We start from the raw sequence: 13815 nt of genomic DNA on the forward strand, positions 1-13815 counted from the left end.
AAGAGAATCCTGTTATGTGCTACAACGTGTCTAAACCTTGAGGGTATAATTTTAAGTGAAATTAGTCACAAAAAGACAAGTACTGTGTGATTCCACCTACATAATGTATCTGAAGTAGTCAACCTCATAGTAACAGAAAGTAGAACGACGGTGGCCGGGCATGATGGCTCACGCCTGTAATCCCAGCACTTTGGGAGGCCAAGGTGGGTGGATCTCCTGAGGTCAGGAAACCAAGACCAGCCCAGTCAACACGGTGAAAACGCGTCTCTACACAAAAATACAAAAATAAGCCGGGCGTGGTAGTGTGCACCTGTAACCTCTTCTACTCGGGAGGTTGAGGCACCAGCCTGGGCGACAGAGCAAGGCTGTTTCAAAAAGAAAGAAAGAAAGTAGAATGGTGGTTACCAAGGGACTGGAGTAGGGGTAAATGGGTATAGTTTCAGTTTTGCATGATGAAAATGACCCAGAGGTCTGCCACCACTGAATTGTACAACTAAAAATGGTTAAGATGGTAGATTTTGTTACGTGTTTTTTCACCAATTAAAAAATAAATTTAATAAAAAAGGATAAAGAGGAGGGCAGCCTAATGTTATGCTCTTTATGCTCGAATTAGGCGAAATCGAGCCAGCTCTTTTTTCTTATGACAGAGTCCGAACCTTGCTTTATTCCAGAGGTATGAATGACCCCAGCTCCGGCGCAGCCTCCCGCCTGCACCAAGCTCATCCCGCCTCTCTCTCCGCTCCTTACTCCGCCCACCGTAGTTTCCTCCAATCGCGGCCCTCGCCCCGCCCCCTTACCCGAGCCTCTTTCCTGCATCCGGGCCTTAAAGTGCAGGCTTGAGGGAAACATGGAGGTCCATGACAAGCTCCAGGGTAGCCCGAGTTGCTTGTCGCCCACCCGGGACTCCTCAGGAGTCCCAGTGTCCAAGGAGCTGCTGACGGCGGGAAGCGACGGCCGCGGAGGTGACGGACGGGTGACAGAGGCATGGGCCGCACACGTGCGGCGGAGGAGGCGCGGCCGGTGCAGCCCGGGGGCCGGTGACTCGCTGCCTGGGCTCCGTATCCTCGAGGGGAGCCCCGGGGACTGCTGCGGGATTCCGGCGTGCTTTGCTGGCGGCAGGGGTGGGGGCTTTGGGGCGGGCACCCGGCTGCGGGCCCGGAACGGTTTCCCTAGCTAGTGGTTCCCATTCTGCAAGGTAGTGAGCGCCCATCCTGCCAGGCGCCGCTGCTAGGCACCTCCCCTGCACTGAAAGCTGGGACGCTCTCGAACTCTTTTGGAGAAGCGAGGGCTTTTGGTCTGGCTGCCTGGGTCAGAGCAGTTGGCTGGTAGGGGGAAGCGCAGTAATATTATGCTAACAGTCCCTTCCTCCTTTACACCCACACCGACCACCCCTTACTGTTCCTGTCTTGTACAGGAAGACATACATCCAGGAAATCCACACAGCATTTCAGACACTATAGGTAGACTTTAAAAGCATAAATTCGAATCCCAGCTCCACTAGTAATTAACTGGTGGGACTTAAGAGTTATTTTCATTCCCTAAGCCTCAGTTTTTGCATTTGGAAAATGGTGGTAGTAGCAATGCCTGTAGAATTTTTGTGAGGAGGAGAATGCGTAAAAAGGCTTGGGCATGTTGTCAGTAAATACTAGCTTGAAGAAGGGTTTTATGAGAACCCAGAGATTACGAAGGAAGTATAATAATGATAACCAAAGCTTACGTAGTCCTTACTATGTATGCCCCAGGAACTAACTCATCTACTCCTCGCAGCAACCCTTTGCAGAAAATCTGTTATCTCTGTTTCATAGTTAAGGAACCTGAGACATGATTTATCATACAGGTAATTTACTTTCTGGAGACCATGTGGCTAGAAAATAGCAAAACTGGGACTTGAATTCAAGTAGTCTGGCTGCAGAGTCTGTGCTCTGATCTCGAATCCAGTAGGCCTTCAGTAGTAGGCATTCAATGGATGTTGCCCTCTGCTTTGCTGATTTGTTTTTTAACCAGAGAGTTAAGGGATTTTCTGGGTATTAGAAATAGGGTGTGCAAAGCCTTGAGTTTTGTAAGTTCCCCTCTTGGAACTCTGACGGGGTAGAGGGTTGGGATGATTTGAGTAGTGAGAGATGAGGGTGAAAAGGTAGAGTGGGTGACAAAATCGCCAAAAGGCTGTTTTTCTTGGGTTGAACATCTTCAGGGAAGGGAAAATACCAGGCAAGCGTGTTTTACTAATGAAGAAACAAATGCTTGGAGATCAGGTGAGTGGCCCAGTGTTACACAACTAGGAACCATTTCTGGCTTCACTTAACCATTGTTATGCTCTGTACTGCTTCCTCCATTCTGTCATTGCAGACCCATGCTGGTCTACTGATGAATTTCTGATCCAGAAAAGTGCAGATTAGTGTGCATTTATTACCTGGCATTGGTGTTAGAGGTGAATGAGACAGATGTAAGAAAGGAGAGGTGTCTGTACATAAAGAATTAAAATGTTGTAATGGAGCTTGGAGTGCTGCTTTAAAAAAAAAAACTTGGGGTGTGTGAACAGTCAAGACTTAAAGACTGGTCATGTGAGAGGCTTACTGATGGGCCTTTGCTTTTTTATGCAGTAGTAAATTAAGGGTGTTTGTGTGTCTGTATTTTCAGGTATATGGGACAGGTTGCTCATCAACTCCCAAACTAAGTCCAGGAAGACCTCCTCTCTTCAAACAGTTCGGATAGAGAGGAGTCCCTGTAAGTACCTCTTTCCCTCTCTCATGCTCTCTAATGCTGAGTTTTGTCTAATTAAGCTGTTATTTGTTGGGACGGTCTCTCCCTTCATGGTCAGGTATCAAACCACAGATAGTCCAGTGGAACAAGCCTTACTTGGGATTTACATGATAAAGTCGGTACACAGGATAGAATTTCTTACATTATTTCTCTACCTTAAGAGGGTAGCTTTTTCGTGAAAACCTGTTTGTTGGATGAATTTTGGGAAGTCAAAAACAATTGTTAATCTCCATGGCAAATGTTTTTAAAGGTTACTGAGCTTCAAACTTAATATATATAGATGGAAAACCACAACCACATCCCATTGAATTGGACACAATTATTTAAATGATAAATATTACTTAGAATACAGCATAATGGCCAATTCTCTTTATTAATTATTCTGTAGTGTTGCTGTACTGCACATTCATAAGTATGTCCCACACTCAGACTTTAAGTATTACATGAATGCCCTCTCTGTAATTCACTCTTAATGTTAAAAAAAAAAAGGCAAAAAAATTCAATAAAAACAATGTAAATAAGCATGAAGGTATCACATCAATAAACTAAGAAATCGTGAGTACTCTGAAAGGAGAATTTAACTAACATTATTACTGTAGCACTAAATCTACAATAGCTAAAATGACCACATGGTGGCTGTCCATCCAAAAACCAGTTTTTGTGGACATAGGTTTTTCTTTTGAGGGGTTCCTTACCTAGGAGTGGAATTGCAGGTATATGGAAGGTGTGAATTTTTTTTTTTAACGAAGAAGAAATTGCCATTTTGCATTTCCACCAGCAAGGTATGAGAGTTTAGTCGCTGCATATCCTAACCAAAATGTGGTGTGGCCTTTTTAATTTTAACTATTCTAGTGTGGATATAGTGGTATCACGTTGTGATCTTAATTTGTTTATAATGGCTAATAATGTTGAGCATCTTTCCATGTGTCACTGTTTGTATGTCTTTGGTAAAGGGCCTATTCAAATCTTCAGCACATTTAAAAAATCAGGTTTCTCATTGTAAACATCATTCTTGATAGTGCAGCTCTGTTGGTGATAGACTTACCAGCCCTGTGTGTCTGAGAAAGTCTTTATTTTGCTTTCATTTTTTGGAAGATGCTTTAATAGATTTAGAATTCTAGGTTGACAGTGTGGGTTTTTGCTTTTTCTTTTTTCTCCAGTACTTTAAAGACATCACTACACTTTCTTTTCAGTGGCATTGTTTCTAATGCCAGTGTCTACTGTCAATTTGTGTCATGAATATGGTGTTTCTTTTCTTCTCTGGCTGCCTTTAAGATTGTCTTCATTACTGGTTTTTACTGATGTTATGGTGATGTGCCCTTTGTAGTTTTCTTTGTGAGTCTTGAGCTTGGGTTTGTTGAACTTACTGGATCTATGAGTTTATAATTTTTATCAAATTTGGGAAATTTTTACGGATGTTGTTGCTTGCTCCTGTCTCGCCTCTCCTGAAGGGACTCCAGTTACACCTAATTTTGCCAGTTGGGGTTGTCCCACAGCTCATTCATTGTTTGTTTGGGTCTTATGTTTTGTGTGTTTCAATTTGGATAGCTTCTATTGCTGATTTCCTTGAGTTCACTATTCTTCTATATTGTCTAATCTGCTGTTAATTCTATCAAATGTATTTTTTCAAGGTAGATACAGTTTCCATCTCTAGAAGTTTGAGACTGTTTATATCTTTTATTTCTTGCCTTGTGTTTGTGCTTTTCTTTTCTTCCTTGAACATACAAAGTATATTTGTAAGAGCTGTTTTAACATTCTTGTTGCTGATTCTATTGTCTACGTCATTTCTGAATCTTTATTTTTTTCCCTACTCTTTATGGATTATGTTTTCCTGTTTATTTGCATGTTTGCTAATTTTTTATTAGATGCTGGACATTTTTAATATTATGGTGTCGTGTGTTGGATATTATTTAATTTAGAAGAGCTATCACTGCACTAGCCTCAGCGTTCAGCATATACTCTCCTAGAGTACCGTGGAATTATTTGGCTTCTGAGGATCAGGGTTCAGGCCACACATTTTGGTACTTGTTTTGCTCTACTTGATTCATTAGTTGGAAACAAAAGCGGGACCAGATTTTCTGTCTGTAGCAATAGATTTAAATCTAAGGACAGAAAAATACCTTTTATTTGTATTAGTAATTTCTCTTTCTGTATATCTGAAGGGGAATGAGAGCTAACATTCCCTACTGTGTAGAGCTTTATTTGTGTACATGCTCTTAGGGAGTCCTTCCAGCACCTTATTTTACAAATAGAGGTCGTCTACTTGACCTTGGCCGCTATTTTCTTTTCTTCTTCCTTATGCTGGACATTTCAGTCATCTGTTATGTAGCCATAGCAGTTACGTAAGTTCTGAGAGCTTGTTATATGCATGGTTATGTGCTGGGCCTCTTCTGAGAGAGAAAATAAATATTCTTGTTTGTTGACTGCTCTGTATTTGGTACAGTGAATGACAGCTGTCACTCCCTTTTTATAGATTAGTACACTGAGGTTTCAAGTGGTAGAATTAAATGTATTAATTAGGATTCTTGGTTGCAAATGGCTAAAATCCAGCTTAAAATTGCCTTAAGCAGAAAAAGAAATTATGTTGGCTCTTTTTATTGGGGGAAAAAGTACTCCAGGTGCAGTAATTTCAGGTGCATCTGCATCCAGGTGTTCAGTGTCCTCAGAGGTCAGCCACTCTGTCTCTTAGTTCTGCTTTCCTAGGCATTGGGCTAATCTAGAGCATACTCTTCCACCACGTGTGGCGAGTTGCCAGTTTATCAGCAGCTTCAACCTTATATTCAGCCAACTCAGTCATTCACTCAGAAAGATTTCCCTCTCAACAGTTCAACAAAAGGTCCCGAGTAATCTCTTATTGGCCCGACTAGAGCAGCGTGTCACTGTGATACCACTAAAGCACGGTACAGTGGCCAAGGATGTGGAGGATGTAGGCATGGGGTGAGGGGCAAGAGTGACCAAGAGTGACACCAGCTTAAAAGGAAAGCAAGGGTTATATTAGCAGAAGAAGGGGAACAGATGTTGGGTAGGCAGAAATAACCACTACTTAATTAACTGGCCCAGGGTAATTCAGATAGAGGTAAAACTAGGATTCTGTACATACCTAGTCAGTCTTACCCTAACGCCTCAGAAACTGGTGCTCTTAACTGTTAAGTCACACCGCCTCCCTATTTAGTTACTATTCATTGAATGCCAGCCTTCTAGGAGTTTACAGTCCTGGGGATATATGAGAAACAAAACATTTGAGAAACAATTAATTGCTGGATTGTGTAGTCCTACTGCTTTATTCAGAAGAAGATGGAGGGTTTTTAAATGAAGGGAACTAAAAGATATGTAATTATGGTTGCTATTAATACCCAATTCAGAAGTGTTTATAGGAAATCCTAGGTTTCAGAATTTACTAGCATAAATGTTGATATGCTGTATTTACTTTCCACAGTATTGGACCAGGTGCAGACCTTTCTCCCGCAGATGGCATGGGCAAATGAAAAGCTAAGAAAAGAAATGGCAGCTGCACCACCTGGTCGTTTCAATATTGAAAACATTGATGGGCCTCATGGTAAAGTTATACAAATGGTAATTATGCTTTGTTTTCATATGGTGAAATTACTAGTCTGCTTGTCACCTAAGAAGAAGAGAACTTTTCCATTTTATTTTCAAGTTTTCATTTTCCTGGTGTTAACTCATGTTTCCAATGTTGTATAGGTACATAGACATTTTATGATTTAGTCATATGATGTCACAGGAAGGTTTTTTTTTTTTCCTTTCTTTTTTTTCGAGACGGAGTCTCGCTCTGCCGCCCAGGCTGGAGTGCAGTGGCCGGATCTCAGCTCACTGCAAGCTCCGCCTCCCGGGTTTACGCCATTCTCCTGCCTCAGCCTCCCAAGTAGCTGGGACTACAGGCGCCCGCCACGTCGCCCGGCTAGTTTTTTGTATTTTTTAGTAGAGACGGGGTTTCACCGGGTTAGCCAGGATGGTCTCGATCTCCTGACCTCGTGATCCGCCCGTCTCGGCCTCCCAAAGTGCTGGGATAACAGGCTTGAGCCACCGCGCCCGGCCGTTTTTTTTTTTTCTAAGTCAAATGCTATATTTGTTATTCTGAAGCATTAATCTACTCAATGTCCTAACTGGATTTTTTTTTCTGTCCAAGCCCCAAAGGAGGTAATCATAGTCTGATTTATTGAGTATGCACAAATAAATGATGTGTAGAAGAGAGCAATTGATTACATAAGCTATGTGTAAAATGTTCTCTCAGTTTATACTCATATCTTGTTTCTGCACTGGAATTCCCTTTATAATATCTGTGTCTGGACAGAGCTGAGACAATTGTTAATAATATCTAATTCATTAGCCAATCTGGTCAGCTCTCCCTCCGGGATATATCCCAAATCTAACCACTTTGTACAACCTCTGCTGTTCCTTTGGACTTTTGTTGGCCCAGGTAATTATGGTCTCTCCTTTGGAGTATTGCAGCAATTTCTTAACAGGTTTTCCTGCGTTCACTGTTTCTTCCCCGGGGTCTGTTCTTCACACAGTTTGGGACCTAGGGGCTTCCCATCACGTTTCAAATAAATTAAGTCCTTCAAGGGGTCCATATGATCCTGCCTGCAGTTCTCTTATCTCAGAAGTTCCCAACCCCCAGGCTGTGGACTGGTACTGGTCTGTGGCCTGTTAGGAAGCAGGTCGCACAGCAGAAGGTGAGTAGTGGGTGAGCGCACATTACCACCTGAGTTCTGCCTCCTGTCAGATCAGCAGCGGCATTAGATTCTCATAGGAGCGTGAACCCTATTATGAACTGTGCGTGTAAGGGATCTAGGTTGTGTGCTCCTTATGAGATTCTAATGCCTGATGATCTGAGGTGGAACAGTTTCATTCCAAAAACATCCCTGCCAAGATCCGTGGAAGAATTTTCCACAAAACCGGTCCCTGGTGTCAAAGAGATTGGGCACTGCTGCTTTGTCTGACCTTATCTCCTCCATAGTCCTCTTCATTTACTGCCCTCTAGCACCAGTCTCACTGTGCCCGATCTTCTCCCCTGTGGTTTTCTCAGGTAGAATGCTTTTCCCTAGATTTCTCCATTTCGACTCCCTCTGTCTCTTTTCAGTTGTCACCTGATCAAGAGGTCTTCCCCGATAGCTCTATTATTATTTTATCCTGCTTTATTTTTCCATATTTTCACAATCCTACATTATGCTTTATATGTATTTGTTTATTGCCTTTCTTTCGCCTCTGGAACAAGAGTCAGCAAATGTTTCTGTAAGGGGCCAGATAGTAAATACATTAGGTTCTGTGGGGCTTACTGTCAACGCTGCTGTCATAGTGTGAAAGCAGCCATTGACAATACATACGTGAATAAGCAAGGGGAAAACATTTTATTGGGGAAAAAAAACTCCAGGGGTGGTGATTTCAGGTGCACCTGGATCCAGGTGCTCAGTGTCCTCAGAGGTCAGCCGCTCTGTCTCTTGGTTCTGCTTCCTAGTGTTGGCCTAATCTAGAGCATGCTCTTCCCCTACCTGTGGCAGTTTGCCAGTTTATCAGCAGCTTCAGCCTTAGATTCAGCAACTCAGAAAGATTTCTTTCTCAACAGTTCCAACGGAAAGCCCTAAGTGATCTCTTACTGGCTCAATTAGAGCAGTGTGTCACTGGGTATGGGTGCTGAAATGATAATTTCATATAATTTTCACCTTTCATGAATAGCAGTATTTTAATTTCTTCCCCAACCACTTAAAAATAGAAAAAACATTCCTACTTTGTGAGCTGAACAAAAGTAGGCAGTGGGCAGGATTTGGCCTGCAGGTTGTAATTTACGGGTCTCTGTCTGAAAATGTAAATTTCACCAAAGCGAGGGGTTTGTTTTGATTTTTTTGTTGTTGAGTCTCTGGTACCTAGTGTAGTGCCTAACTTATGTTAGTATTTGCAGAATGAATGTTGTTGAATGTGTTTTAGGGTATATAGAATTAGGCCGTAGCAGATATTTTAGACACTTACCGTAAATTTAAATCATCATTATGACAGACCCTGGCAACTAAAAGTATAAAAGAGCCATGTTGTATTAAAAACGTTTCTTATCCTTATGGCCTGGTGTGCTGTCTCACACCTGTAATTGCAACATTTTGGGAGGGCAAGGCAGTGGATCGTTTGAGGTCAGGAGTTCAAGACCAACCTGGCCAACAGGGTGAAATCCCATCTCTACTAAAAATATAAAAATTAGCTGGATGTGGTGGGGCACACCTGTAGTCCCAGCTACTTAGGAGGCTGAAAGGTGCAAGAATCACTTAAGCCCAGGAGGCGGAGGTGGCAGTGAGCTGAGATCATGCCACTGCACTCCAGTCTGGGCAGCAGGGCAAAACTGTCTCAAAAAAAAAATTCTTATCCTTTAAGTTTCAATATTTTTGCTGAGTATTAGTTATTCTCAATATTGTTTTATTATGACTTTTTAAGGAATTGCTCTGAAATAGATTTCCTGCCCACTACTTTTTGCAGGATGTGGCTTTGTTTGAGATGAATCAGTCGGATTCAAAAGAAGAGGACAGTTCAGAAGAGAGTTCACAAGACAGTTCAGAGAACAGTTCAGAATCAGAGGACGAAGATGACAGCATCACATCTGAAGTCACCATAGATAACATTAAGCTTCCCAATTCTGAAGGTGGAAAAGGCAAGATTGAAGTTTTGGACAGTCCAGCAAGTAAAAAAAAGAAATAGTCAAATAAATTATCTGAAAAGAAACAGGTGACATATGTCTGCAAATTCTGTGAGAAACAACTGACTCTTGCTTTTCAGGCACCTATAGTGCTTTTATGTGTTAAAAACTTTCGACAAATTAAATTTGACAGAGTTTATTTGATCAAAGAATGATTCATGAGTTAGGTAGCATTGTAAACTGAAAGGGGTTCAGAGACCTCCGCTCTTCAGCATGGGAAGTGTGCTTTTATCAGCTGAACACAGAAGTAGAGTACAGAAATAACTTGATGGGTTACAGCTAGGTGTTTGCCTAAATAAGGCAAAGAGGAGACCTGAGGCTGCCTGATGTCCCATAGGTATGGTCTGATCTAAGGAGACCTAAGGCTGCCTCGTCTTATGGGCTGAGGCTTGGCTGTTTGTGATTGGCTGAACTTGGCTATTTGCTATAAAAATACACTCCTGAGTTAGGTTTTGGTGTGTTCATGATTGCAGTTAGTAATGGCCTCCTGCTTATTTAACAGTTTCCTTTTTGTCAGTCTCTGGGTCTTGAAGAGATTGACCAAAACCTTAGACATTGATGCCACTCTCCATCACCATTATAATGGACTTGTTTGGTCTCAGGATGGAATTCACAAGTCATGATGTCAGGTCAGTAAGACCATTTAGCACATAATGGATGGTTGTATAAAAGTGCTTAAGACTCGGCCGGGCGCGGTGGCTCAAGCCTGTAATCCCAGCACTTTGGGAGGCCGAGACGGGTGGATCATGAGGTCAAGAGATCGAGACCATCCTGGCTAACACGGTGAAACCCCGTCTCTACTAAAAAATACAGAAAACTAGCTAGGCGAGGTGGCGGGCGCCTGTAGTCCCAGCTACTCGCGAGGCTGAGGCAGGAGAATGGCGTGAACCCAGGAGGCGGAGCTTGCAGTGAGCTGTGATCCAGCCACTGCACTCCACAAGACTCCGGCTCAAAAAAAAAAAAAAAGTGCTTAAGACTCTTGAGAGGGTATCGCACACCAAAGAGAGTATTACGATGACTTTCAGGAGAATAATACCAAGAAACTGAAGTATACTCCTTGACAGGAGCCCCTATGAACCATACTCATCAAAATCAAACAAGTCAAAATTCAGGCAATATAGACGGTTCACAGTATTTGAGACCAGTTAGTCATGCTATTTGTTTGGGAAGTGATGGTGATTAAGGACTGTGGTTGCTGTAAATGGTCTTATTTAAAGAGGTAGCCATTTTTTGTCATTAGCTTTATAACAAAAGTCATAGCAATCTGGAGACCCCCTGGAAAAGCATAAAGATTAGAAAACCTTGGAAAAGCCCAGCTTGTCATCCACCATTTGGGATGCCTGCAAACTAACTGTTAGCTCTTCCTGCAAACATCATGTGTTCTGTTCCCTTGAGAAATGTCTTTCATGCATATGGTGGCAGTGTCCAAAGAAACAACAGTATCAGTTACATTATTGAATTTTCTGTAGTAGCAAAATGTGGAAAAATAGGTACAACATTCAGTTTTGTTTAGCGCCACACATAACTCCCAACATGAGCAAAGAAGAGATCTAAGGCTGCATGATATCCCATTGAGTGCTTTTGTTAAATACTTTCAGAGGGTGACTTCTACCCCAGGAGGTCTGGTTGGCCATAAAATAAGATTTTTCCCTATCTGTGCATTAGTTTTAAATTCCATATGACTAGCACCCAACCACCACAAAGAGTGAGTCCCCAGGAGCCCCACTGCAATCTTTCCTCAGTGGAAACTAGCTTATCTTTTTTTTTTTTTTTTGAGATGGAGTCTTGCTCTGTTGCCCAGGCTGGAGTGCAGTGGCACAATCTTGGCTCACTGCAAGCTCTGCCTCCCAGGTTCACACCATTCTCCTGCCTCAGCCTCCTGAGTAGCTGGGACTACAGGCGCCTGCCACCATGCCCGGATAATTTTTTTTTTTAATTTTTTTGTATTTTTAGTAGAGACGGGGTTTCACCGTGTTAGCCAGGATGGTCTCAATCTCCTGACCTCGTGATCCACCTGCCTCGGCCTCCCAAAGTGCTGGGATTACAGGCATGAGCCACTGCGCCTGGCTGGAAACTAAGCTTATCTTTATTTTCATCTCTTCCAAGATTGGTGCTAATTTCAATTGCTGAGCATTTTAGACTCTGATAATAGGAGGTATTTATGGGGACTTTCCGGGAAGCTATTTGGAAGGCAGGATTGAACCATGCCAAACAGCAAGATCCTAACCAGGGGGGAGCAAAATGGAGTAAGCATATTTTCTGTAGACCAATACAGGCAGACCCTCTGAGACTGGAAAAGAGGGCTACCTAGTACTATTTGAGCATGAGTCAGTTCAGTTCATCCACTGGTACATCTGTATAGTTCCTGAACAAGGTATAGGAGGAAACTTACTTTTTTATAGTTTCTCTCCTTTTAAAAAGATATTTTACATTTTATTAATTTCTTTTTTTTTTTTTTTTAACTTTCAGGTTCAGAGGTACATGTGGAGGTTTGTTATGTAGACAAATTATGTATTGTGGGGGTTTAGTGTACAGATTATTTTGTCACCTGGTGATAAGCATAGTGCCCAATGGGTAATTTTAAATCCGCACCCTCCTCCCACCCTCCATCCTCAAGTGGGCCCTTGTGTCTGTTCCCTTCTTTGCGTCCATGTGTACTCAATGTTTAGCTCCCACTAATAAGTGAGAACATGTGGTATTTTTCTGTTCCTGTGTTGGTTGCTTAGGTCCTGATTATCTTTTTTAGAAGAGTTCTCTGCCTTGATGATCTGCCTAATATTGTCAGTGGGGCATTAAAGTCTCCCAGTATTATCTAAATCTCTTTGTAGGTCTCTGAATGTTTGCTTTATGAATCTGGGTGCTTCTGTGTTGGGTGCATATATGTTTAGGATAGTTAGGTCTTGTTGAATTAAGCCCTTTACCATTATGTAATGCCCTTCTTCGTCTTTTTTTTTCTTTGTAAAATATGTTTTGTCTGAAATTAAAATAGCGACCCCTGCCTTTTTCTTTTGGTTTGCTTGGTAGATTTTTCTCCATCCCTTTACTTTGAGCCTCTGGGTGGCATTGCATGTGAGGTGGGTCTCTTGAAGATAGCATACCATTGGGTTTTGCTTCTTTATCCAACTTGCCATACTGTTTCTTTTGATTGGGGCATTTAGCCCATTTACATTCAAGGTTAGTATTGATATGTGTGGATTTGATACTGTCATATTGTTAGCTGGTTACTATGCAGACTTGGCTGTGTGGTTGCTTTATAGTGTTACTAATCTGTGTACTTAAGTGTGTCTTTGTAGTGGCTGGTAACCCAGTCTTTCCTTCATATAGTTAGCACTCCCTTCCAAAACTCTTGTAAGGCAGGTCTGATGTTAACAAATTCCCTTAGCATTTGCCTGTCTGAAAAGGATCTTATTTCTCTTTTGCTTATGAAGCTTAGTTTGGTCAGATATGAATTCTTGGTTGAAAATTATTTTCGTTAAGAATGCTGACTATAGGCCCCCGATCTCTTCTGGCTTATAGAGTTCCTGCTGACAGTTCTGCTGTTAGCCTGATGGGGTTCCCTTTGTAGGTAACTTGTCCCTTCTCTCTTGCTGCATTTAGCATTTTTTCTTTCATTTCCACCTTGGAGAATCTGATGACTATGTGTTTTGGGTTGGTCTACTTGTATAGTATTTCACAAGGGTTTTATGCATTTCTTGAATTTGAATGTTGGCCTCTCTAGCAAGGTTGGGGAAATTTTCATCGGTAATATCCTGAAATATGTTTTCAAAGTTGCTTGGTTTCTCTCCCTTTCAGTCACAGCAGTGAGTCATAGATTGGGTCTCTTTACATAATCCCATATTTCTCGGAAGTTCTGTCCATTCATCTTTATTGTTTTTTTTCTCCAAGTTATTTCAGAGAGCCAGTCTTCAAGCTGTGAGATTCTTTCCTCAGCTTAGTCAATTCTGCTGTTAATACTTGTGATTGCATTATGCAATTCTTTTAGTGTGTTTTTCAACTCTGTCAGATCAGTTTGGTTCTTTCTTATAATGGCCATTTTGTTTATCAGCTTCTGTATTGTTTTATTGTAACCCTTAGATTCCACAGATTGGGTTTTGACTTTATCCTGTATGTTGATGATCTTCATTCCTGTCTATATTCTGAATTTTATTTCTGCCATTTCAGCCATCTCAGCCTAATTAAGAACCATTGCTGGGGAACTAGCATAGTTGTTTGGAGGTAAGAAGACACTCTAGTGCCTTTGAGTTGTCAGTTTTTGCACTGGTTCTTTTTTATCTTTGTGGGCACATGTGCCTGAAGTTGCTATCCTTTGGATGGTTTTTTTTTTCTTTTATCCTACTTTATGTCCTTGTGTGTATAAT

The 13815-nt window shown here is 41.8% G+C and overlaps 1 protein-coding gene and 1 pseudogene across 2 annotated transcripts; one reads left to right on the top strand and one right to left on the bottom strand.

Moving 5' to 3' along the window:
* Nucleotides 1–816, bottom strand: part of LOC105508169 — a 9926-nt pseudogene extending 9110 nt beyond the window's left edge.
* Nucleotides 817–820: 4 nt separating this feature from the next.
* LOC105506988 (chromosome unknown open reading frame, human C12orf45) lies at nucleotides 821–11563 on the top strand. 2 transcript variants are annotated; one of them, XM_011935323.1, is made up of 5 exons: nucleotides 838–962; nucleotides 2638–2724; nucleotides 6197–6333; nucleotides 9241–9412; nucleotides 11411–11563. In XM_011935323.1, the coding sequence occupies exons 1-5, from the start codon at nucleotides 848–850 to the stop codon at nucleotides 11464–11466; spliced, it is 567 nt and encodes a 188-aa protein (XP_011790713.1). In that variant the 5' UTR covers nucleotides 838–847; the 3' UTR covers nucleotides 11467–11563. The 2 variants fall into 2 exon arrangements, with proteins under 2 accessions (XP_011790721.1, XP_011790713.1); XM_011935331.1 differs by lacking the exon at nucleotides 11411–11563 and having other exon boundaries at nucleotides 821–962; nucleotides 9241–9485.
* Nucleotides 11564–13815: the final 2252 nt, after the last annotated feature.

Source organism: Colobus angolensis, unplaced genomic scaffold (genome assembly GCF_000951035.1).
Source record: "Colobus angolensis palliatus isolate OR3802 unplaced genomic scaffold, Cang.pa_1.0 Scaffold10, whole genome shotgun sequence".
Classification (NCBI taxonomy): domain Eukaryota; kingdom Metazoa; phylum Chordata; class Mammalia; order Primates; family Cercopithecidae; genus Colobus; species Colobus angolensis.

Excerpts from the sequence above, each read along its gene's own strand:
- LOC105506988 (XM_011935323.1), top strand. The coding sequence starts at position 848 with ATGGAGGTCCATGACAAGCTCCAGGGTAGCCCGAGTTGCTTGTCGCCC. Across the intron at positions 963-2,637 it reads GGGAAGCGACGGCCGCGGAG|GTATATGGGACAGGTTGCTC; the intron begins GTGACGGACGGG and ends CTGTATTTTCAG. Across the intron at positions 9,413-11,410 it reads CAATTCTGAAGGTGGAAAAG|TAGAGACGGGGTTTCACCGT; the intron begins GCAAGATTGAAG and ends TTGTATTTTTAG.